This window comes from Hipposideros armiger, unplaced genomic scaffold (genome assembly GCF_001890085.2).
Source record: "Hipposideros armiger isolate ML-2016 unplaced genomic scaffold, ASM189008v1 scaffold_226, whole genome shotgun sequence".
NCBI lineage: Eukaryota > Metazoa > Chordata > Mammalia > Chiroptera > Hipposideridae > Hipposideros > Hipposideros armiger.
In genome coordinates this window covers 1,305,063-1,329,439 of record NW_017731576.1, presented here as the reverse complement: position 1 = coordinate 1,329,439, position 24,377 = coordinate 1,305,063, and the positions used below count along the sequence as shown (strand labels likewise).

The 24,377-nt window shown below is 44.0% G+C and overlaps 1 protein-coding gene across 1 annotated transcript in view; it reads right to left on the bottom strand.

The window, feature by feature from the left end:
- Positions 1-24,377, bottom strand: part of EPHB1 (EPH receptor B1) — a 323,417-nt gene that overhangs the window by 65,801 nt on the left and 233,239 nt on the right. The window contains exons 8-9 of the mRNA XM_019654615.1: positions 19,553-19,675; positions 6,953-7,200 (exon numbers count right to left, since the gene is read on the bottom strand). Of these exons, the coding sequence (XP_019510160.1) occupies positions 6,953-7,200; positions 19,553-19,675 (371 nt within the window). The remainder of the gene's footprint in view (positions 1-6,952; positions 7,201-19,552; positions 19,676-24,377) is intronic.

The following is a 24,377-nucleotide window of genomic DNA, read 5'->3' as shown; positions in this document are numbered from 1 at the left end:
GTGTGTGTGTGTATGCATGCACCTGCCTGTCTGTCTATCTCTGCTGCTTGACTCGAAGCTCTTCGAGGATAAAAGTCCTCCGTCTGTATTCCTCACCACTGTATTCTTGGTGCCAAGATCTTTAATGTAGGTAGAAAAAGCTCAATAAACTGGGTGGAATGGATGTCGGGTACATCTCTCCCTGTTTCCAGAATTAAATGTTAAGGCATCTTCCTTGGGTACTACGAGGGCTATTGGGGTAACCATACCAACCTCATAGAGATCGGTGGTGCAGGAGAGGTACACACACAGTGTCTGGCATGTGATCCCTCCTAATGAATGCTTACCCTCATGTTGCTGCTTCTCCTCATGCAAACCTGTGGTGCTGCCCTCCCACTAATCATCAGTGGGCTCAGTTCCCTGGGTGGATGCCCTCCTCAATGGTTAGATGGCAGACTCTCAGTGAATGAATATGTGCCATCCTCCTGCCTCCCCAAAGCCCCTGGGTCTTAGCTCTGCACCCCCTAGTTAAATCAGTGGACCCTGGGCCATGCTGCTAAGAACACTGTTATATAGATGGGAAAATATATAGCCCAGCCCCAACTGCGCCCTGAAGGGCTCTGAGTTGTCTTCTGTAAGTAGAGCATGGCCTATGCATCAAAATGCTTGCAATAGGGGAGAGGTAGGAGAAGGCAGACACCCAGAGTCCAGTCTAGTTACTTGAACACAGGCCCTGGGCAAGGCAGTCACTTTCTCTGCCCTAGTGTCCTCATGTGAAATGCAGAAGGCATAAACAGTATGAGGAGCTCCCCTTTATTGAGTACCTACTGTACGTGAGATGGTACACAAGACACTCACGTGCATCACCTCTGTTAAATATATGTGGGACACATCATTTACACTCATGCTCTTGCAAAAGCATTTTCTATGCAAAAATAAGTATGGACAATAAAAGAGCTGTTATAAAACTACACTGGTTCTTAGCGAAGACCCCAACAATCAAAATACCTAACAACGGTAGCATGAATCGTTGAAGACTCTATACCTCGTGCAAGATTGCAAGCCTGAGCCTGTGTTCCATGGTTATGCCCCCTGATCAGTTGAAGGAGTAGAGCCAACTGAGACCCCTTTCACTTCTTCCAGAGACCCCTGCCAGAGGATGACCCCTGAACACACTGGAATTGACACATTCCCAAATTCCAGGCTGTTTCTAACTCAAACCTTAACAACCTCCCAACTATTCCAGAATGCTTTCTCCACAAGGTTTTCTTTTAACAGCTCCAAAAGAAAGTGCAGAGCTGCCTTTTGGAAACTCTAATGGGTTTTCAGCACATGGTACCCGTTTGCCAGAGCTGGATGTGCCATGAGTGAGGCAAATTCTCCTTACTCATGAACTTCAGGGAGCCCCCTCAAGAATTAGCCAAGCTTTCACTAGCACCATTCTTTTTCTCTAAGTAGGTCCCCAGAAAGCTGTCATGCAATTTCAGTATATTAGAAACTGTATCTCAGCTTAAAGTCACAAGGGTCATATTTTTTCAATTCAGTTTTGTTACTTCCTCTCTGTGAGTGTAGACAACACTCTGTGGTTGAAAACGAATGTCTCCCTCAAGAAGCCAACTTGTATATAGATGTTGGGGGAGGCCCTCTTAGTGGTTGTAAACCATGTCAACCACATGTTGAGAAGAGAAATGTTGAATGTGTGTGCAACAATGTGTCTATGTCCCTACTTTAAGTCATTTAAGTCTTCATAGACCTAACTTCTTGTCTGAATTGTTTTAAAATTCAGATCAATCATCCTTAGAGTTTCTAAGGTCAACAAGGGCCAAAAAGTGGTTAAAAGTCCAGGCATTGGAGCCAGACAGACCTGGGTTGGATCCAGGCTCTGCCACTCACTGGCTGTGTGCGCTTGGCCAAATTAATGAGCCAAGTGATTTCCACATCTTTAAATAAGAACATAGTGTTCATTTGTCACAGGACTTTGGTATGGTTAAATGAGATGATACGTGTGAAAGGGCTTAGCTCAGTGACCAGTAAATACTAAGACAGCAGGAAGGTTTGCTGGTGTTGCCATCAAAGCCACATTGTCTCACAAACCATCTTCCCCATGTACCTTGGCTGCCTAGGAGAGACTGAGGACACGTGGGGCCAGAACTGTGGGTTCCTCATGGTTGTCTGGGTGTGTGTGAGAGACATCCTAGGATTGTTGCCCTTGGAGAATGTAGTTCACAGGGCATTCTGAGCTCAACAGGTTGGTATCTGTAATAGCCCCTCCCCGCAACAGTAATAGTATAGATCTGAAACTAATGATGAAGGCCTGAAGTTTGGATCAATTAATCAACAAACATTAATTTCTTCTATTACTTGACTTTTGAATGGCAAGTCATAGGTCATACATATGTTTTGATTTTTAATATTGGCTCTGTGAATGCAGACAACAGTATTTTGTTTTAATAGAGGAGATAAAGGGAGTCCAGAAAGTTTAAGCGATCAGCCTTAAATCACTGTGTGGTTTTGGCTTATAACAAGAATCTAAGTCCAGAGCAGCAAGTTATATCTCTACTGACATTCCATCTATGATCAATTGGTAATGGCTGTCTCAAATGTTGTGTAGAGAAGAAAGCTGTGTATAAGCTTCACAGAAAAAGAAGCCATGATTGATTAATGAGGTCTGCTATGGCCACAGAAAGTAGAGACATTTGTAGCCTGTATCTGCTACACTTGTCTGGCTCTTTTAATTCCTGTCCAGTGCCTTTTCCATTGGAATATGTTGACTTTGTAATGGCAAATGAATTTTCTTTAGGATATGCAGGGGAACCACATATCATGATAAGACAGGGTCATGCCCGTCGAGTTCATAATCTTGGTGAAACTTAAAGATATAAACATATTAAGATTTTTCTGACATGTTCAACTATTTTATGTTCAGTTCATCGGTATAACTCCCCAGGAAGAATCTCCAGTGATATGTACATCAGCATAAAAAGATAAACAAGACAAAAAAAATAAAAGATTTTTTTTAGAGCCTTTGGGAAAAGATCTGCCATGCTGAGCAAATGGTAAAACACAGCACATAGAAGAAATACAGCCTTGGTGGAGTGATTTAAACTTTCTTCCTCATGAAGTGCTTTCTGCTGAAATTGCTTTTCTGAAAATTCACTGAAGCCACTTGCTGGTCCTTTTATTAGACAGGAAGGATTTAGGTTTTTCAACTTTCATTGACAAATCCACTCCAGGAAATGAAACCCTTATTTGATTTGTTTGAAGAGAATGAATCATAGATTTTTTTTTTAACTAAAAGAAACCTTTCAAGATCATCCAGCTCAATGCCTTTAGTTTATAGATTGGGAAATTGAGTTAACAGATTTGTTCAAGGCCACCGGGTGACTCATATCAGAGCTCAAAGCAGAACGTTGGTCTCAGGACTTCCAATCTGGTGTTCTCTTCCTGACATCTGGGTTGCTGTTGTCTAGCTTCAGCCCATGAATGAGCTTCCCTGATGAGAAATGTCTCCATTTGACATTGCTCGGTGACTTCTAAGAGTCTTCCAGTTACAACCATCTGTAAATGAACCAGCAGCAACCACAAAGCCAAGCTTTAGGCACAAAGGTCTTACAGAGCATGTTGACCTTCTTGGCTAAGGCATGGGACATTGATGAGGTTCAGGGGTTGTTCCTAAGATTGTGGGAGAGCTACCAAATTAAGTCCCCTGGATTTGCGTGCCAAGAAGGAAATATGTAATTATAGATTTGCATGCTGTGTAATTCATGGCACAGGCATTTCCAAAAATGGATAGTAATGAACTTACTGAATGTGTGATTAAAGAATAATGGTGTTTTCAATCCTTCCAGAATGTGAGAGATTCTAAGTCCCGGAACGGGAGAGGAGCAGTGAGTAGACTGGCAGAAGCCATGTCCGATGTGCTCACCTCTCAGACACCGACTCACAGCTAGAGCTGGGGCCACTCTCCAAAGACGCCCCATCCAGTGTGAAAGGACCAGTTGGAGGGGAGGAAACAGCTGCACAAATGGAGGACTTAACCCTTTTCCTTTCTTCTCTGACTGGTGATCCTAAAATTATTCTACTTCCCAGAAGATGGACCCTACAGAACTAAATTGATGACCTACTTTTTGATTTTATCAAGCAGCAGATACATCAATTAATGTTGCTATGCTCCAGGGTTTGGTAGTAAGGTTGAAATTAGATTTATAGATTACCTGCCTCCATGCCGTGCGAGGAGTCAGAAACGCTTCATTTCCCCTCTCCTCCTGGCACTGCCTGCTCCGGACGCTCTTTTCTCACCATCCTTTCTCCTCTGCTTTCCCATGCTCCTCTGTTGCCCTGAGCTTTTCGTCCACCACCTGGGTCTCATCATCATGAAAAATACTGGTGTCCAACATGCCCCCATGCCCTGGGCCTCAAATGGAAACAGCCCAAAGCAGAGCAACGGTGTGGGGCTTTGATTTTCCGCGGGCTCCTGAGAATGAATCTCCCTGTTCCCCTGCATGGTCTAGGGAGACAGTCTGATCACAGTCCCCAAATCATGTTGGGACTCTCTGTGAAGTACAGCCAGGTGACATGTCAGAAATAAATGACTCCTGAAAGGGTCTGTTTCCAGAAAACCCTTTTTCTTCTCACACTGCCTTCTACTCACTTTTATTTGACTCTCTTCGTGGGAGCGCTGATCGTGAATGAATGCATGGTCCATATGAAAGCATGGTCTATACCCTGCTCTGACATGAGAGGTCTGGCTACAAGACAAGAGACCAGGCTCACTCAGGATGACAACATTTCTCCTTCCACTCCCAAAGATTTTTGTCCCAGAATTGGTTATATTCATGTTTTTCATTCAACTAGCATTTACCAGGCATGCACTGTGCTAGGTGTTGGGTGTCAAAATACAAGGCATAACCCATACCCTCAAGGAGGCTGTGCCAGGAAGTACATGGGGCCCACAGTCCACATCTGTTGTCCACCCTTCTCCCTAATCCCCAAACAAAAGCACTACCTCCTAATGACCCACAGGAGGCAAACAGTGTGTGCTCGCCCTCCAAAGTTAATTTCAATGTTGTGCAAATGCAGCTTCTAGAAGACTCCCGCAGCTGCTCTTCCACACTACAGCCACTGAGCTCTACTCCTGAGCTTTGGAGCCACCGCGCAGCTGCTGACAGATTACCAACTAGGCCATGCTGACTTTGGCCTTTGAATGCGCTGTTCCATTGTTTCATCAGCCTACCTGCCTGCTCCTCCGCCTGTTGGGCAAATCCCTCATTCTCTAATATCAGATATAATTCTCCCTCCTTTTTGAAGCCTTCCCTGGATTTGCAGGGAGACATCAGTTCTTTGCTTATGATACCTCTATACTCCATGTATGGAAACAGAAAGTATCATATAGGCAGATGCTTGCTGGAAACTTTGGACGCTGAGGTCCTCAGGGGCAGGAACCTGGGTAGCATGTTGCAGTCTCTAAGATGGCTATAACAGGACCTCCCATTCCTTAAGTGTAAGAAGATACCAGGTTGCTGTACTTCATCAAAATGTGGGACTTGTTTCTTCCCCTTGAATCTGGGGGCACATCATTATGATTGAAGTGATGCTGTGTGACTTTTGAGGCCAGATTACAAAACGGATACAGCTTCTGCCTTATCCTCCGGGATGCTTATTTTTGGAACCCACCTTGCTGTGAGGAAGCTCACGCAGGCCATGTGGACAGATGCCAGCTGACACGGAACATCCACCACAAGACAACTGAGTGACGAGCCTTTGGATGATTCCAGGCCTCAGCACTTGAACTGCTCCAGTGGTCACTCCATGAAACAGAGCAATCCCTGCCAAGCCCTGACCAAACTGCAGATTCATGAGCAAAATAACTCACTGGTGTGCTAAGCCACTAAAGTCTTGGCATGATTTGTTACACAGCATTAGAGCAATGTCTCTTTTATCTCTATAGGCATAGCACCCAGCACAGGGTGTAACCAGAGCAGTCACCCCATGAGTGTTTCAGTGACTGACTGTACAAATGGTCCTTTGATCTGCAGCTACAGCTACTGTTTGATGGCTTTGGTGACATACAGAGTCTGCTACTTGGTATTACCCTGAGGTCCTTGCTCAAAAGACCCTGCCCTATTGTTTGGTGCCCCCTGTACCCCTTGCTCTCAGGCTCCCTGTAATCCCCAGCTGAGCCTTTTGTCCAAGGCAGGCCTTGCTCCCTGGCCTCTGCTCAGTCAGCTTCCCCTCCCTAGACATCAGCATCACGGCCATTCTCACTCACCCTTTCTCTGAGTAGCTCTGTGATACCCCATAGAAATGAAAAGGGTTCCAGGGGGGCTCCACTTGGGTACACTGACAATGATCTTTTACAGATTTCCCCAGCCATAGACCTTCGGGTGCCCCCACTTCTACTGCAGGTTGGGTGGGAATCACATTCTTCATCAACCCCAGAAAAAACTTGTGGGTGCTGGTGACCCAGTCTTTCCCTTTCCTGCCCAGAAGCACCTCCACAGAGGGCAGGTGGCCCAGGCTCAGGGAAGGGCAACTTGTTTTTATCTCTGAACTGCACACGATGAGAGCTGGTTGGGAGGGGAGGGCAACTGTGCTGGGGAAAAGGCAGAGATGGCCACTGGCGTTCTGCATGAATCACACAGGGCTATGTAGCAGCTGAAAGTCTGTTCAATCTCTGTGATTCATACAGATGCCAATGGCCATTCATTGTTCCCCTCTATTCATTCTCACTCATCCAACAAGCATTTATCAAGGCCCTACAACATGACATCCTTCCACCAAGGGGTCCAAAAGCTCTTTGTTCTTTTCTTTGAGCAACAAATCTATTAACTTCATGAACACCTCCAACACCCTCCCACATTTCATCGGGTGATTCCTGAATGGCAGGTTATCCTCATGCAGACCCTTCTCCCCAGCCAATGTTCTCCAGCACCCACCAGTGCTAATATCATCCGTGCCCCTGAGCTTCTCTTACCCTTAGGAAGGAATCCAAGGCTCCGTTCTCCATGAACTCTGTGATGATCATGACTGGCCGACTCTTGGTGACCACGCCTTCCAGGCGAATGATGTTGGGATGATCAAACTGACCCATGATGCTGGCTTCGCTCAGAAAGTCCCGACGCTGCTTCTCGGAGTAACCGGCCTTCAGGGTCTTGATGGCCACGTAGATTTCCCTCTTGCCCGGAAGTTTCAAACGCCCCTTGTACACCTCTCCAAACTCTCCTGCAACAAGAATGCAGTTATTACCTGCTTCCTTCTCAGTCTGTGGAACCACAAGGCGAGGCAGCTTATCAAGAACAGTGGTGCTCAAAGTGGAATTGGGGTTAAAGTGGCAGCAATGCAAATAGTGTTTGCTCTTTGTAACTATGTTGTCTTGGCTCTAATCAGTTCATGCAAACAAAGAAGGAATGCTACACTACGTTCCTTACCTTGGATCTTACAAACAGCTTGGGCAACTAAAGTGGAATTTCAAAATATATATGAGTTTGTTTTCTCCCCACATTTGGTTTTTCACTTGTGTCCCAGCTGAATAATTGAAATGAAAGGGTCAGTATCACTTTGGTAGAGTCATAACTCATTTTTTTTTTTTTAGCAGGGCCTAGCACAAGAATGTCCAGGGGCTAGGAGGTATGTTCAGGTTTTTAGTCCTCTGAATGAGATGAATAGCGTTTATGTTCCTATGTTGTCCTGAAAATGTTTGTGTCTATTGGGTTCCCCAGAGAGCAGACACTGAGGAGTTAGGAAGGGACGTTAGCAGACACTGTGCAGGATAAAAGGGGGCGGGAGCAGGATTGGCCAGAGTCCCAGATCCCCACACAGGCCTGACATTAGGAAAAGAAAGGAGGAAGTCAGGGATGGCCAAGGAGAGACCCAGACTATAATGCAGACCTGGCTGATGCCAACCTGGCAGTCTAATCCAATCTAGTGGGGAGCTCCAGAGTAAAGAGCGCCTGTTCCAGAAAGTTCCAGGTTCTAGCATCCCATTGTGTTCAGTCACTGGCTGGGCTGCCGGGAAGAGCTAAGGCAGATCCTGGAGGCACTGCAGCTGGGGGCTGGCAGCTGCCGGAACTCCTGGCAGCTGAACAGCATGTGGCTTTTCCAAGCAAACACGAGCTCAAGACCTCCATGGCTGCCACAGCATTTAAACATTTTTGTAATAAGATCACCAGGAGTAAAAACAATCTGGTGACACTACTTCATAGCTGCTGAAAAAAAAAAACACAACAACCTGTCGAATCTGTTAAATGTACTCTTAAAGTTGTTTTATGATTTAACTTGGTTTTCTAACTTCCAGTTCTTTCACATGAAGCTGTTTAGTATCTACTTGTAAGTGCATCCCTGAAATGCATGTCAAAGGTCTGACAGGAGAAACATGGCTCTCTGCCGGGGAAACTGTCTTTTTATACTTTCAGCTTCTGGAAGAAAATGACGGCGCACACTGTGAGCAATCAGACAAATTACTGGCCACATTAGAAATGCCAGTTAACATCTCTGCTGTGATTCAGTTGGGAGTTCCTTTTGTTTTCTGCTACAAAAAAGATAGGAAGAAAGCTGCATGAAAGGGTTTTTCAAGCAAAACTGTTCCAGTGTCAGTGGAACTTGTTTGAATCTAGGGCTAGAGGCTGGCTTCAGCACCAATAGGAAGATTTCAACATGGACCTCACAGTACTAAGACCTATATCATGTGTAACACTGCTCTTGACAGTTAATCATATGTTGCTTTGGTGAACTGCTTGAGGTCAGGCCAAGTCTCATTCATGTCTGTAGCTTGTGCACCTCACTGTAGTGCCTGGTACGTGTTAGGCACATCAATAAAAGTTGGGGTATCATATTTATTATTATTGGTTTGGCTTTTGCTTTGCACATTCTTGGGCTCTAAAGTGATGGAGGCTCTATCCATGCTCTACCCAAAAGAAATATAATAGAAGTACCAGTATTTACATTTTTATAAGACTGTTTACTGCAGTATCTTCTACAGCCAAACACTATATGACCATAACCCGGGGAATAATTGGACATGGCCCAGTCCTCCTGCAAAATGCCATGAGTTTTTGAAAACTAACAGATGAGTGATATGTACTGACTTCAAAAGATGTCCCCGTTATGGTCTTACGAAAGGAGAAAATAAGAGCAGATTATAGGATGTGATATGCAGTATGTGCCTGTATGGGAGATATGTATATAAAAGAAAAAGTATGAAGAAAATTCATTTCAAATTTATTTTTACTTCAAATTATTTTTAAAAATGGGTATACTAGAAGGGTGGGAATAGGAGTGGGGAAGTACAGATTAGTAAAATTAATTTAGTTACTTTTATGTTGTTTGAATTGTTACAATAAACATAACTTTTGTAGTTCAAATGAATAAAATTAAAGTACTGAGCAACAGTGACCTGTCATATATGTGTATATGTATACTCATCTGTAGATGTGTATGTGAACAGCATGTGTATGTATGTATATATATATATATATATATATATATGTGTGTGTGTGTGTGTGTGTGTGTGTGTGTGTGTGTGTATACAGAGGGTGTCCAAAAAATGTATACACGTTTTAAAAAAGGAAAAAAATTATTAAAATTGAAATAATATATACCAATAACAAAAGATGAATACAAGTCATGGTTGACTTCTGCAATTACAAGAGGTGCTCAAAGTGGTTACCATCAGTGTCCAGACACTTCTGATTATGGCAAACTACTGCTTGAGCAACACTGACCAAAGTGTCCACTTGTATACTTTTTTGTGATTCTCTCTATAAATATATTCTATCCCTCTGATACCTTGACCTAGTAGGTATTCAATAACTATGAGCTGAATGAATACAAATTGCATATTTAGTAAGTATACTAATTGAAGAATATCGGTATTTCTTCCTTGTCACAATGAGTTCTATTTTCTTTTAGTAAAAAGATACAGTTGAAAGTTGAGGGGAAAGGTATGCTAATATTTCTTCTTGGAGGAGACATTATACCACTATTTATTGACAACCTACCATGTGCCAAGCACTGTGCTAGGCTCTTTGCATATCTTATACCATTAATCCTCACAATACCTTCATGAGTTGAGTATTATTATGCTCATTTTACCAATAAAGAAACTGAGGCACAAAGAAAACATGCCCCAAACCCCAGAGTTGTGAGTCAGAGCGAGGGCTGTTGTCTACACCCACCCCTTTTCCTGCCATACCGCCTCTTAGTAGGTCTGCTCAGCAAGCAGTGCCATAGAGAACAGAGCTGTGTGGATATGAAGTCACCATCCAGGGACCACTGTTCCCCAACTGTGCAGGTCCTAACAGTTTATATGCAGTTACTGTCACAGCAACTCTGTATTCAGGGAACAGAAAATACAGTAGAACTAACTCATAGACAAATGTCATATTCATCAAAAACCCCTGTCTAGCTAGTCTGGTGGGATCAGGATATTTAGAAATCAGAGTATTTATCAATATCTGTACATCAGCGTGTGAAATTCGGAAAAGTGCTCCGGATGAATCTGATGTTACCCACGACACACACATTAATACCCTAGGTGAAGACTTCCATTCTACAACAATGGTTCCCAAAGTTGGCTGCCCACTGCAATCATCTGGGGAGCTTTTTGAAGTAAAGGGGCCTGGGTCCCACCTGCAGTGATTCTGATTAGTTGGTCTGGGTGCAGCCTGGGCATGGATGTATTCAAAAGCTTCCCACAGGATCAGCCACATAATTTGTGGGGCAAAATGAAAACCAAGATTCCTTGTTCAAAAATTATCAAGACCTTCAAGACTGTGACAGCTGAGCATTAAACTAAGTTTGGGCTCTTCTGAGCATGGGGCCCAGTGTGACTGTGCTGGTCACAGGCCATGAAGCCAGGCCCTGCTGCCCAGGTGGCTCTGAAGTGCAGCCAAGGTTGAGAGCCACGAATCTAAGCCATGCAAGGATCTTTCAAATGGATGAGTGAACTGCCAAAGGCCCTGCGATTTGTCTCTACACCTTTGAATTCTTGTGAAAGCAGTGCTTGCATACGGGTCACCTCTTACTGCACACAGCCCAATGAAGAGGGTGGGCTTTACAGATGTGAGTGGAGAGGAAAAAGAAAAGAAGGAAGAAACCAACAAAAATGTGGCTTTGGAAAGTTCTATCTGCATAGAATGGTGTGGATCACATGACTTTCTTAAATGACAGATGTTATTTCATTGTTTAATCTTTGCGGCTGATTGGTCTTCAAGTGTAGTGCTTCTAATACTTTAGCTTTAAATTACATCCTGTGTGGGGGGTATCATCGTATAGTTTTTAAAAATTATAAAATAAAAATATGTACTCCTAAGAGGATTTTTTTGGGCAGTGAAACTACTCTGTATGATATGATAATGGTGGATACGTGTCATTATACATTTGTCCAAACCCATAGAATGTACACAATCAATAGCAACCCCATATGTAAACGATGGACTCAGGTGATTATGACGTATCAGTGCAAGTTCAACAATTGTAACAAATGTCCCTCTGGTGAGGGATGTTGACAATGGGGGAGGCTTTGCATGGGTGGGAGCAAGGGTTACATGCGAAATCTCTGTTTCTTCCCATCAATTTTGCTGTGAACCTGAAACTACTCTAAAAAAATTTAAGTCTTAAAAAAAATGCTCTTCTTGGGTAGGGAGAAATGGGCTTTGTAGTCAGTCACGGCAGTGGCGGCTGTGCTACTACTCTCGGAAACCTGCTCTGCAATCACTGAAAAGCAGTGGCTTCAATGATGGTGGTTCTGTAAAAATAGCTCCTTTCCTGTTTGGCAAAGAAACAACTTCATGTTCTCCGAGTCCAGAGGTTTTCAAAGCATCCACTGCAAATGAAGTCACTTTACCCACAGTCTTCACTCGGAGGCTATGCTCTACCCTGTAATTAAGTGGCCCCCGAGTGCAGCTGGGGAAAACTCTGTCCAGGAGAAGAGGAAGACGTTCACGTCTATGCCAAGCCCACCACCCAACTTTGGGCACATTACTTCACCATCCTCAGCTTTCTCAGCTCTCTATACAATAATGAGAAATAAATGATGGACTGGGGCCCTTCCTAACAGGGTGTGGAGTCTGAGAAAGTGCTTTTTGTAAACTACAAACTGGCAGAGACACATGTGGGTTAAGGGAGTGGGGGTGAATACTGGAAGAGAAAAGGAAGGAAAGGAGGTTTCTGCTGGCTAGTGGGACCTGATGGAAGCTAATCCAAGACACAGCAGGGCTGTGTGCCAGGGGGAGTGGGGAAGTCCTGCTGATGTATCTGGGCTGTGGAGGGTGTCCCCAGGTAAGCCTCTGGGGCTAAAATCTGGGGGCTCTGGCCCTCTAGTGTCTCCATAGCCTCCTAGGGAGTAAGAGTCAATGGGCATATTGTCGTGATTAGTAACAAACAGAAAACCAAGGCCTTCTCATGCTTACCATCTAAGAAACTGCTGTCACATACGAGCTTTGATCTCAGGCTCTTGTACTATTCTCAGGAAACTATTTTTGCTTTATTAACACCTTTCCTATAATTCGGGCCAGGACTTAAGGTCTGAGGTGCTTAGATTTGCCACATGAACTGTAAAGAGCTTCCTTTTACATGACCTCTAAATCATGACCATACAGTTTTCATTGTTTTAATAAAAATTCATAATACCTAAAAAATATTTTCAACCAATCAAGCATTAACATGATATTTAAAACAGATGCTTCTAAGAATGACTGGCTAGTGCTTGTGCTTGAGTCTTTCTATGCATATCCTTTACTGATAGTAATTGCAGCCAGCCTAATTTTGGTCTGGCTTGACTTTGATTGGCACGCGTCTGTCTTTGCCGCCGACCTTGGTGCCGCTCCTATAGCAAAACCTCCCCATAGCTAGGACCCACTCTAGCGTCAGGACAGTTTGATGGCCAGTGGCTCTCAGCAGGGGTTCTTAGAGTGGCTTCTGCCCAACAGCATCAGCATCACCTGGGACCTTGTTAGAAAATGCAGATTCTCGAGCCACCCCTAGACCTACTGGATCAGACGCTCAGTAGGTGGGGTCTTGGGACTCGGGTTTCAACATGCCTCCAGGTGATCCTGATACCTGGCTCAAGTCTGAGAACAACTGTCCTCAAGGCTCTCAGCTGAGGGTCCTTTAGTCAGTCCCTGTGATTGTCCCTCCAGACAGCGGCTGAAATCATTCCCTACAAGTTTCAGCTCCTTGCCAGTTCCTCTGTCCTACCTTCCTTGACAAAATGAAGAAGAGAGAAAAAACGGTTCCAGCAGAATTAAATGCCTCAGCTATTAAATATAAAGTCAGAAGGAGAGAATTTTCAATTTTTGAAAACGAAACATCCAACCTGCCAGCAGGTATTTCAAGCAGTGGCTATTGGCTGAGTGCAGCAGGAATCTACACACAATTGCACTCTTTTTTTTTTTAGCAGCTTTTTTGAAGTCACAAACTGCCTTGGGGGGAAAAATGGAAAGCAGGGCTTCTGGTTACTAACTCAAGCTTCCACCAGAAAAGGGACTTACAAGAATAAATTGAAACTAGGTTTTAAGGTCTGATTTCCAGCAAGTTTTAATCACAGGAGCTTGTGCAAGATAAGTAGGTTATAGCTGAATCAGTGATAGTAAAACTAGACCCCGCACCCAGAGCAGACATTACTAACTGATCCCAGCCACATTCCTCCTTTTCAGCAGAGTCCCCCAGTCACCCATGACCAGGCTGCTGGAGTTGGCAGGTGAGATGGAACAGCTATATTGTCCACAATACCTAACACCTAGATGGTGACAGCAAACTGTTTTTTATCTTGTAGTCGTTAGGCAACTGCATACCTATATATCACTTATTTTTTTCCTAACATAAGCAAGCACATAGGATTAAAAATGCTAAATATCTTGGTTCTCATGTTGTCCTTCTTAAGGCAGATAACTGATCATATTAATAGAAGAGGAGGGTTGGCTGATGGTACCAGGGTACTATAGGAAGGACATACTGTCCCCAGGTAATGTGGGGCAGTCTTTGCAGCATGGGCATACTAACTTCTAGGACAGGTCCTCATGCCAAGCGAAGAGGCTTGGGCATATCAAACTATTGGATAGAATTTATCATCAGAAGCAATGTCCCACTGTACTTAGCTGCTCTTTTCTTTCCAGAACAATAACCAAAGTGGAAGGTAGTGTGGGCATTATGTTCACCGGAACAAGCCTGGGTTTCAATTCTCGCTCTATCATTAACTCAACTGGCAGCACGGCCTTCAGCAAGCGATCCTCTAAATCAGTGGTTCTCAACCTTCCTAATGCCGCGACCCCTTAATACAGTTCCTCATGTTGTGGTGACCCCCAACCATCAAATTATTTTCGTTGCTACTCTATAACTGTAATTTTGCTACTGTTATGAATCGTAATGTAAATATCTTTTTGTTTTCCGATGGTCTTAGGCGACCCCTGTGAAAGGGTCGTTCGACCCCCAAAGGGGTCGCGACCCACAGGTTGAGAACCACTGCTCTAAATGTTGGTTTCCTCACCAGTTTACACACACATCCAGTAAGTGTTCAATACATGCCAACCATATTAATTATAATTACTAAAGACACCTATTTGCTTTCCTCTTCTAGAAGCTTCCCGCTGTGAAGCTTCCTGCTATCCTCATGCTGCCCACCCTTACTCTGAATGAGTCCTAGAAAGTCAGGCTGGCTGGTGGCCTTTTTACCAAATTATCCCCCAAAACCCCATTTTCTTCTTCAAAGAGAGAAGTCATGGGCCCAGCTGGTCCTATTCTCACTCGTACACATCACAAATTTCCTCCCAACTCTCTATACCCAGCCCTCTCACCTCAAATCTCCTTCTTGCTCACAATAAGCCATCTGTGGAAATGCTGAATCGGCAGCTGTTGGAGTCCAACGAAGGCATGTTTATTAACTAAAATACAACCGGCATGTCTTCCCCTAGATGACACTTTCTGGTGACAGCTCTACCTACATTTTCATGTGCTTGTCAATCACATTCAGGACTGCTGCATACGGTTATATAGGTTACACACTGCACAACCCAGGAGTGCCATCCATGCTGTAGGGGTCCATTCATACATGGTGGCCCTGGTTTAGCTATGGGCAAATCTACTGATCAAACTGATCAGAATTATCCAATGCATTGGAATCGACCCGTAAATGGTTTCCATTAGTCAGATTCATGGTTACAAAGAGCTGATATTCTCCCAAAACACCAGATGGTCTATTGCCCTCCGATCATTCTCCGATCTTTCTCATTATCTTCAGGGAGAAGAGGAAGGGCTGGCCTCCCTTCATTCCACTGGGTCACTTTCAGAGCACTCGTGATCTCACTCCACCTCTCACCAGTCTTTCTCCATTCTCCCAAACTCAACCCAGTTCTTTTTCCTGTTATGTTTTTCCCCAATGATCTACTTTCATTCAATTATATGCAACAAATATTTAATTGAGCACCTGAGTGCTACACACTAGGCTAGGCAGAGGACTAAAAAGAACACTCATGTTCTCGTATCCCCATACAACTTTGACCCTGATGATGAAACATGGGCATTAAACAAATAATAAGAGAATTATCAATGAGTAATTATAATTCAGACTTCTTGGAGAGGATCACACCTGGCCCATAGTTATTTTTTTATTCCTTTGTTCAACATCTTCCACAACTTTAGAAGAACGCTTTGGCAGTTGATGCAATTTTCAACCTCATAGTTTCTAGATTTTACTCTATTGACTTTCACTCGCTTGCGTAACTGCTGCTACCCACACTCTGGGAACTGGGTAGCTTTCCTCACCCTTCGAGATGTTTAATCTGGTGCCCCTCATTTCTGGCCATAGAATTTCTCCATGCCATGTCTCCCCATCAACTCCAGTCACCAAGCCCACTAGTCGTTCCATTCATCATGTTTGGGTGCATTCTGGTTTAGATCAGTTTAGTTACTTCAGTGCAGCCTTTCTATTTACCCTGGACCCCGGCACCTGCCCTCACAAAGCCTCTCTACATTTCCACACAAACCCCATAACTGGTTTGCATTTCTCCAAGGTCATACCGATCCATCTCCCATCACCCCCCTTCTAGTCCACTCCAAACACAGCATCTATCATTTTTTGTCTCCCACCTCATTTCTATCCCCTACCCTGCTCAGAAACCTACAGGAATTCACCATTTTCTATTGATAAAATCTATACCTCAGCCTCTGGATCTCTAGGAATCAGCTTTATTTTTCAGCCTTAATACTCGATCCTTATCCTCAGAAAAATTCCTCCCCAGCAGCCTTTTCCCCTCCTTGTTCTCAGTATGTGCTGCACAGAGTGTCAGCCTATGCAAAGCCTCTCCATCCCGCAGGCCCCTCTTCCATGGGTCCTCCTCTGACATCAATCCTCTCCTTTTCCCACCTCCAAGCATGTGTTCTCTGGGCCCTTCATCTTAGCTCTCAATCACCTACCTTCTTCTTGTGGAGTGGCACTGTGTGTCTATGGTAAACTATAACCCATGTAGGACAAGATTGCTGGCATTGAGTGTATTTTCCAGCATCTAGTACAGTGGCAGACACAGAATCAATGTTTAATGAAGGAGGATCTTGAACTTTGAACTCAGTCCCTCCTGCAACAAACATGACCCTCTCCGTCTGGCTCTCTACTCAGCAGGCTTAGGCCCGTTCCTCTGCAGACTCTTTGAAATAACCTTGCACAGTCTGGAAGTGTGCAGGTAAGTGTTCAACTATCAGCTCTCCCAAAAACAAAGGAATAAGGAAACACTTGTAGTACCATTTACCAGTTCCCATGATATAAATACTCCTACCATAGCTGGTGTCAAGTTACCAATATGATGTCACTGAACATAGGGATGGAAAGGTATGCACACAATTGGCTCTTGGGAGGTAGTGTAAGCTGGCTCCAGCATACCACTTCTGGAAGGTCATATTACTTTTTCTCCTTAAATCATTAAATTTTCCTCTTCCATCTCATTATCCCATGAGTTTCATAACAAACTTACTTTTTCTGCTAGTTTTCATCCTGAAAAGCTCAGGCCAAAGGTTATCTCCTTTGAGAGGTCTTCCTGACCCTCTCCACCCCGCCTAGAACAATGCTGAGCACTGCTCTATGTTGGCCCAACACTTCATACACACCTGTGTTGTGGATGGTGTAAAATAGGGAACAAATTACTGGCCTGTTTGCCACTAAGACTGTCAGACCTGGTAGTGGAAGAGCAGTTTGTTCATTTCTGGAATGCCACATATAGCATGTAAGAAGTGTTCCGTAAAACTTGAAGAAACAAGTGAAGGAAGCACAAATGACTTCTGGTCCTTCTGTTCACGTTTTGTGACCATTGTGCACAGGTTTTGCTCCCTGCTCTCAATCTGCCCGGTGGCAGGTGGCTAAGAGAAATATTGTCAATTGCACTGTATAAATCTTACCTTACAAAATTATTATTATTTTTTATAACTTGATCTTCCCACCAGCTCTTTTACCATGAAGTGAAGTCAGTCTCAGTGAGGCAGGGTGTGGCAGAAGCAAGAGTGGGGACAGAGGAGGAAAAGAACTGGAGAATGGAGAAAGATTGATCCCAGCCAAGAGTGTCTTCTGTAAAAAGGGCATCAAGTTAAACGTAGTGAATCACAATCCACAGGAATTAGCTCTGGGATTTCTTAATCTCTAGGAGCTGAGTGTCTGGTAGAGGGTGGTCAGCAGCAACCAGGCAGAGGTCTTTATCCCAAGCTGCTGGGCATCTTATGAATTGCTAAATGTATCAATCCCTTCCCAATACCATGTGAGACACAGAGAGGACTGGGCATCTCTGAGCAGAATGCGCCCATATCAGCAAAGGCTCCACAAAAATGGAAGGAGAAGGATGGTGCAGGGCCATCAACTATCCTTATATAGGCGGCCAGCAGCTCACCCCAACTGTAACTGTCTGGCAGGATCATAAGTGAGAAGGGTCTTCACTCCTCCCCTTACAAAAATGGGAGGGGGCTTATGTGTGTTCTCTGGGATGAAACACAGGCCAGGCCACATCACTCTAAGCACATGACATAAATAACAACATTAAAATCACTAACACCATTACCACAAGACATAACAACAATGAATAACATGGGGAAACAAGGTGCAGGACTGAAAGCTCGCCTTCCTAAATTTACTGGAAAAATCTGAGCCCCTAAGAGTAATCCAATCTATCTGGTATCCAGCCTTCCAAGGCAAGATCCTTAAATATGTCAGCTTCTAAGGAAGAGAAAATGATCTGCACAGAAGTAAAAGTCGTGGTTCAGTAACATATTTAATGAAAGTCAATGGGAAATATGTAGAGACTCATGTGGATCAGATTATGGCCAGCTGGCTGGAACTCCTGAGGGGCTGGTGGGAGGAGCATGGTGTGTCTTGACAGGGAGAGTCCCAGTACCCACCACAGTGATGCCATGAGGTTGAGCTCTTTAAGAGGGAAACCAGAGCATGAAAATGGTGGCCTAATGGGTCAAGGTATCAAATGTGACTTCCAGTTTCACAGATGGCTTTTTGACCCCTCAGTGCATTAAGAGAGGGAGTGAATGGAAGAACGGTGACTTTCCCCCTAAAGATAATCTATGAAGTGGCTGTCCATAAGACTTGGACTAAATGTATTTTATTGAGTTAAAATATTATTGGAAGAGGCAACTCCATGACTCTCCAAATATATGAATAAAACACTTCTAGACATAGGAGCTACAAAGACTGCAGCTTATGAGTAAAGAGAACTTAAACAATGGCTAATAAGAATTAAAGAAGAAAAGACAAAGAATGTTTTAGAAGAATGTAAAAATAGGAAAGAGGACACGAAGCAAATGCATCTTTTAAGAGGATTTAAAAGATGCAAAGAGGAGGCAGTAAAGAGTTTACTTACAAAGTAATAATAGTTTGGGATATGTTACTCATTTACATTAATAAGCCTGGGTCCATTGCCAAATTGACTCAACTACTGATCCATCAGAAAAAGATGAAAATTGTAGATAAGTCTTTAGATAGGATTTCTTGAGAGCATTTCAGGCAGTTAGTTCTCTGCTGGGCTGGGTTTCTACTCCAATGCAGTAAGATGGATGAGAGCACACATGTTTCTTGGGAGTGGAACTTGTCTTGTGTTACCATCCATATCATAGATCTTTTGTAGAAAATATGGTTATGGGTGGGTATTCTTCTGGAAACAGTGGCTCTTCTTCAGTTCATCGTGATCTGTCTCCAAATGCATGTATGTAGGACAAGGATAACTAAAAATCTGGGAAGAAATCTCGGCCCAAAGCCATGGAGATATCATTGTCAGTGAGTGGGATACTAAGGCAAGTTCCTAAAAATGTCTATTTCTTTTAAAGTCTTCTCAACTGGTTCCCTACATCTTTTTCCTTATCTGAACTTGGTGGTCCATTTCCAGAGCTATTTCTGAATCTTTTAAAACTACAGCTGACTTCTCTGCAACATCAAACAGAGCCACCATGATCGAGGTCCCCAAAAGATCCCTAGATACACATTATAGATGTTTTGGTCTCATCGTCTAGGGAGAAAGATGGTAGAGAATACCTAGAGTGGTGGGAAGAAGATGCTTAGACACCAAGAGAACAGAAATGAAGGGGGGGAGAGCCATACCTGCTCCGATGACCTCTTCGATTTTCACAAAAGATACATCAATCTCCTTGGCAAACTCCCGGACAGCTTCGTTGGGGTCCTCATAAGTGAAGGGGTCAATGTAGATCTTCATCCCTGGGGAGCCTTATTGGAGGAGATAAGCAGGGTTAACATCCCAAAGAGGATATGGTGGCGATTAAGCACAGGCTGCTGTCCCCAGCAGTAAGGGCATGGCTGGAGGACTCTCTCCTGTACAACAGGCTGCCTCTCCTTGCCTTGCTAGGCCTCCCATCTCCCTTTCCTCTGGGCCATGCTAGCCTGGTTCTCTGTCCTCTACGTCTCCTCCATATTCTCTTCTGTATTTGAGCTCATGATGAAACGTGCAGCAGATTACTTACAAGTGACAGATCGGGACCAGTTCCCACACTGGGTGCTCACAGAAGGCACAGAAGCTGATTGATGCCAACCAAATGCATTAGCAGAAAAGTGGTGGTAAAATGGTAGGGTAGATATCAATATTTATCAACCTGACAACTTTCCTGAGTGGAGGCCACCGTTAAGGTTATTACTGATGGCTGTGTCCAGGGCTGGAAGAGGGATGAGGATGGATTTAAAAAATAATAATAAAAAAAATTTGCTATTAGAAAAACCTCAAGACGGAAATACCAAGACAGCATACCAGAAGAGAAAATGTGAAGAGAAAAACACAGAAAATACTGATAGAGAAAAGAGCAAAGTCTACATAGGAAAAATGAGGTGGAGTGAAAGAAAAATGGTAATTGAATCCCCATGACTTCAGACACACTGAAGTATGAAAAACGAATAAAATGGTGAATGTGAAATACATAAAGGAATATAGACTTTGTCACTGATGTTTACAGTAGCAAGATAAATAGGTGTGCATGGGGACAAAATAGAGAATTGTCACTGCAGAAAAAATGGATTCAAAAAGTTGAGGAGAGGGGACAAAAAAGGAAATGGAACCCAAGAAACAAATGGATTCATTCACAATGTAATTTTTCAACATGTTAGATATGCTATTAGGCAAAGTATAGAAATTGTTTTCATGGTGGTGGTATGTGGGAAGGTAGGCTTCGAAAGTTAAACGACACAGTCTAGCATTCCATCCTTGTGGAGCGGAGTCATTTTCCCTGCCCACTGCTCCTGTCTGGTTCATGGAAGAGCCAGATCAACAAGGCAAGCAGATCTGGAAAAACACAAGTGCTGTGTGCCCACAGCTGGGGCCCGAGGCTGAGACTAGGCCTCAGGTTCCCTGAGCTCCGCCCTCTCAGTGCAGCACCCCCAATCCAGCTTATCCTTGGGTGACTCCTAGCCCTTCACACATGGTCTAATTTTGACATTTTTCATCCAAAAAACTTCCGGTGGCTCTACACCTCCCCCAAGTTAATGTTGGCTTGGTCACCAATTCAGGCAAGGATTGAAAGTGGCAGAGTACAGTCCAGAGGGAGAAGAGAATACAACAAAGAATTGAAAGGGATGTTTCTCTAAAGCCAAAGAGAGCCAGCTGCCCTGCCCAGAAGCACTGCTTTTCCTGGAATATGGGTTTTCCCCAGTCATTAAAGAAAATCACACCTAGCATGCTAGACAGCCTGCTCTAGCGGGGGGGGTCAACACCATCCAAGAAGGCTCCTTGGAAACCTGGGGATGACGTCATTGATTTTGGAATCTGCTGACTGAAATGCAGACACAAAAAATAGAGAGAATGTTCTAATCCTGGGGGTGAGGGTGGCGGTGGAAGACTGAGAGATAGAGAGAGATAGAGATAGATAGATGATAGATAGATAGATAGATGATAGATAGATAGATTCTACTTTAATAACAGTGGATAAAGGGGAAAATAGAGAGGGGCATTCGTCTCTTTCTAGCTTGGTATGGAGAACAAGTGAAGAGCAAGGAGGACTGAAAACAGGTTGGTTGAAAGTGTCTAATGAAGCCAGATCAATCACCTCCAGAAGCAAACCTTGAGACAAGGTTTTGAAAGCACGTGGCTTATCTGGAAGGTGACCCCAAGAAGTCCCTGTAGGTGAGTGGGGAAGTAAGACGGGAAAAGGGAGGCAGCCGATAAAAGGGTGCTCTCAAGCCACTTACTGCCATGGGTAACTGAAGCAGGCTAAAAGCCCCCTCAGGCAGCTCTGAGCGCCAATGAAGGTCATCAAAAGCTTCAGAGTTGGTCCACGCTAGCAAGGAGTGAGCTGTAGTATTACCACATGATTCCCACCAGTCACTGAATGGGGTCGCAGGGTCTGCTGTACAGGTGGACAGGAGGCTCCATAGCCAGGCAGAGCGTTTAGGTAAATTGGGTAAAGATGGGTCAAGTGTAAGGTAATGGAAGAAAACTAGATTTGGGGTGGTGAGCACACAATAGGATATATGGATATCAAATTATAATGTTTTAATTATAATGTTAGCTCCTCTGCCAATGGGGGCAATAACACCTCCCTCCCAGGGTGCTGGTAATATTAAAGAACATATTACAAGTGCCATACCTAGTACAGTGCCTGATGTGCAGAGAGGGCCCACAAATTGATATACTCATGATAACGGTCAGTACGTTGTTCTAGGAAGTGCTTGATGGGGTAGGAAGAGGAAGCGAGGTGGGGTGGGCAGTGGGGGATGTAAGCCACTTAGGGTTATATTAGTTACTCTAAGAGTAACTACATTGTTATTTTAGATCAAGGGCTTTTAAACGATGTATGCTAAACTGTCCTACAGGATCTCTTTGGTGGAAACTAATTAAACAATCTAGAATGTGCTTTAATGAATAGTTTGCAAGTAAAGACACATATAAGGATGAATGAGAAAGGATTCTGAGTTAATGAGGTTTACAGATATTGGCCCCAATCAGTTCTGGGAAGCAGCTATTCCCAGAAGGGAATGGCTCATCTCTCGACAGTGCCAGGGTTCTTTCTAGGCCAGTAATGGGCAACTAAGTGCACCTAAATGGGAAGGAGTTCACACTTTCATGACAGGTGCAGTTTACTAGCGAAGAGAGGTTTGCTACCTTGCTGGCTTGTAGAATTAGGTAGTGTGTGTGTGTGTGTGTGTGTGTGTGTGTGTGTGTGTGTGTGTGTGTGATGTCACAGCTGCTCTTCTGGGGCCAGGGGTTTGATGGTCACTGAAACCTTTCACAAGAAGCTGAGGAGGCTGCAAGGAGCCTAGGACTGGTGATGCAATGTTAATTAGAATGTCTGGCCCCTATCAACAGTAGGAATCAGTACTTGCTTTCCCTGAAATTGAGGATACTGTTGTTATATTGAGGAAGGAACGTGGAAATAAAAAGTCTCACAAATAGCTTAAGCTGGGTGCTTTTCTTTTGATAGGGTCCCATCGCGTTGACCTAGGAAATGGTCCCAGCTGCCTCCCCTGGCCGGGGGAAGCCATCCATCTGCCCTAAATCAGAACAGTGATTCGGCTGAGCCTGTGCACACAATGGCTCCCCCTGCATCGCCTCGTCTCCAAATGACACATCTCTCCAGGCTTCTCTCCCGCATAACAGCTAGCCTTTCTCAAGTCCCAAAAGATGATGAGAAAAAAGAATGCCTTTAGCTAGGCAGCGCAGGTCATTTGTCTTTCGGCTCATTTTGTGTTTCTGCATAAATCCTGCATCAGCCTGTTCCTGCTCCCACTTGCCAGCGAGCAGTTTTTAATTATCAGGAAAATGGTATTTAGTGCAATGAATCACCAGGCAGTGAACAAGGAATTCAAGTCAGCTGCCGAGTGGGGCAGAGCCAAACATTTGGAGACAGGGCTCGGAAAATGTTCTCAGATTGTGAGTGTTGGGGAAATATTATTAGTGGCAGTAATAATAATATCAAATATAATATAACTTGATAATGGAAGGCATTTCACAATGCTCTGCCCAATGCTTCACATTATTATTGTTAATATTGTATGTTTATAATTTGTAACAGTTGCCAATTATTTTTAACATAGGCTACATACGTTTGGCACAAAAATGGTATGTGTGGATCTCAACTTCTGATTGCTAATGCCTGGAGAGAGAAAAAAAATTTCTATTTTATGATCTTGTAGTTTACTAAGTTGTATTAAAGATCTAATTTATAAATGTTTGTTTTTTTACCTCAAAACCCACTTATGCTGTGGCTAGGGTCATAGCCTAGCCTGCCTAAAGCTTTAAAGGATCATAGTCCTCGAGGATTTGCCAAATCTTAAACATGAACCAAGGCTTAAATATATTAAGCTTGGGGAGAAATGATTTAGCCACAATCCAGAGCCTTCCAGCATGTCACAGAGCAGTCGCCGAAGCGGAAGAAACGCCTAGCCATTGTCACAGGCCCTGAAGTAGTAGATCAGGGTGTTGTCAAAAGTGAAGAGGCTGGAACAAATTCTGGGGATGTTGGCAGATGTGTGGAGTGTATCTAAAAGGTCAGTTTACAAGCTTACAAGGGCTGGGTTGTCAGGGCAGAGCAGAAGTGGGCTGGGGAAAAGCCAGTTCCAAACAGTCGGCAACAGTTAGGGATTACAAACTGCAGGAGAAGCTGACTGCTCCTCTTTAGCCCTCTCGTGCACTCAGAAAATACAAAATCAGCACCATGGGCATTGTGTAGGTCCATGGAAAGCATGGCTGTCTAGGAGGCTTCAGGGATGCCAAGAAGAGCTGGTGGAGAGGCCTAGAATCCCACAGCATGGTTCCAGAAAGGTGGTCACTTAGGCTGTTTTCAGCCATGGATATCTTGTGTCACAGCAGGTTTCATGGAGCCATGAAAAAGTGGCAAGTGTGTTTCCTTGGTCCCCACTGTGGATCAAGGCAGACTTAGTCATCTTTGTGACTCACTTAAATCTAAGCACAAAAGGGAAGCACTTT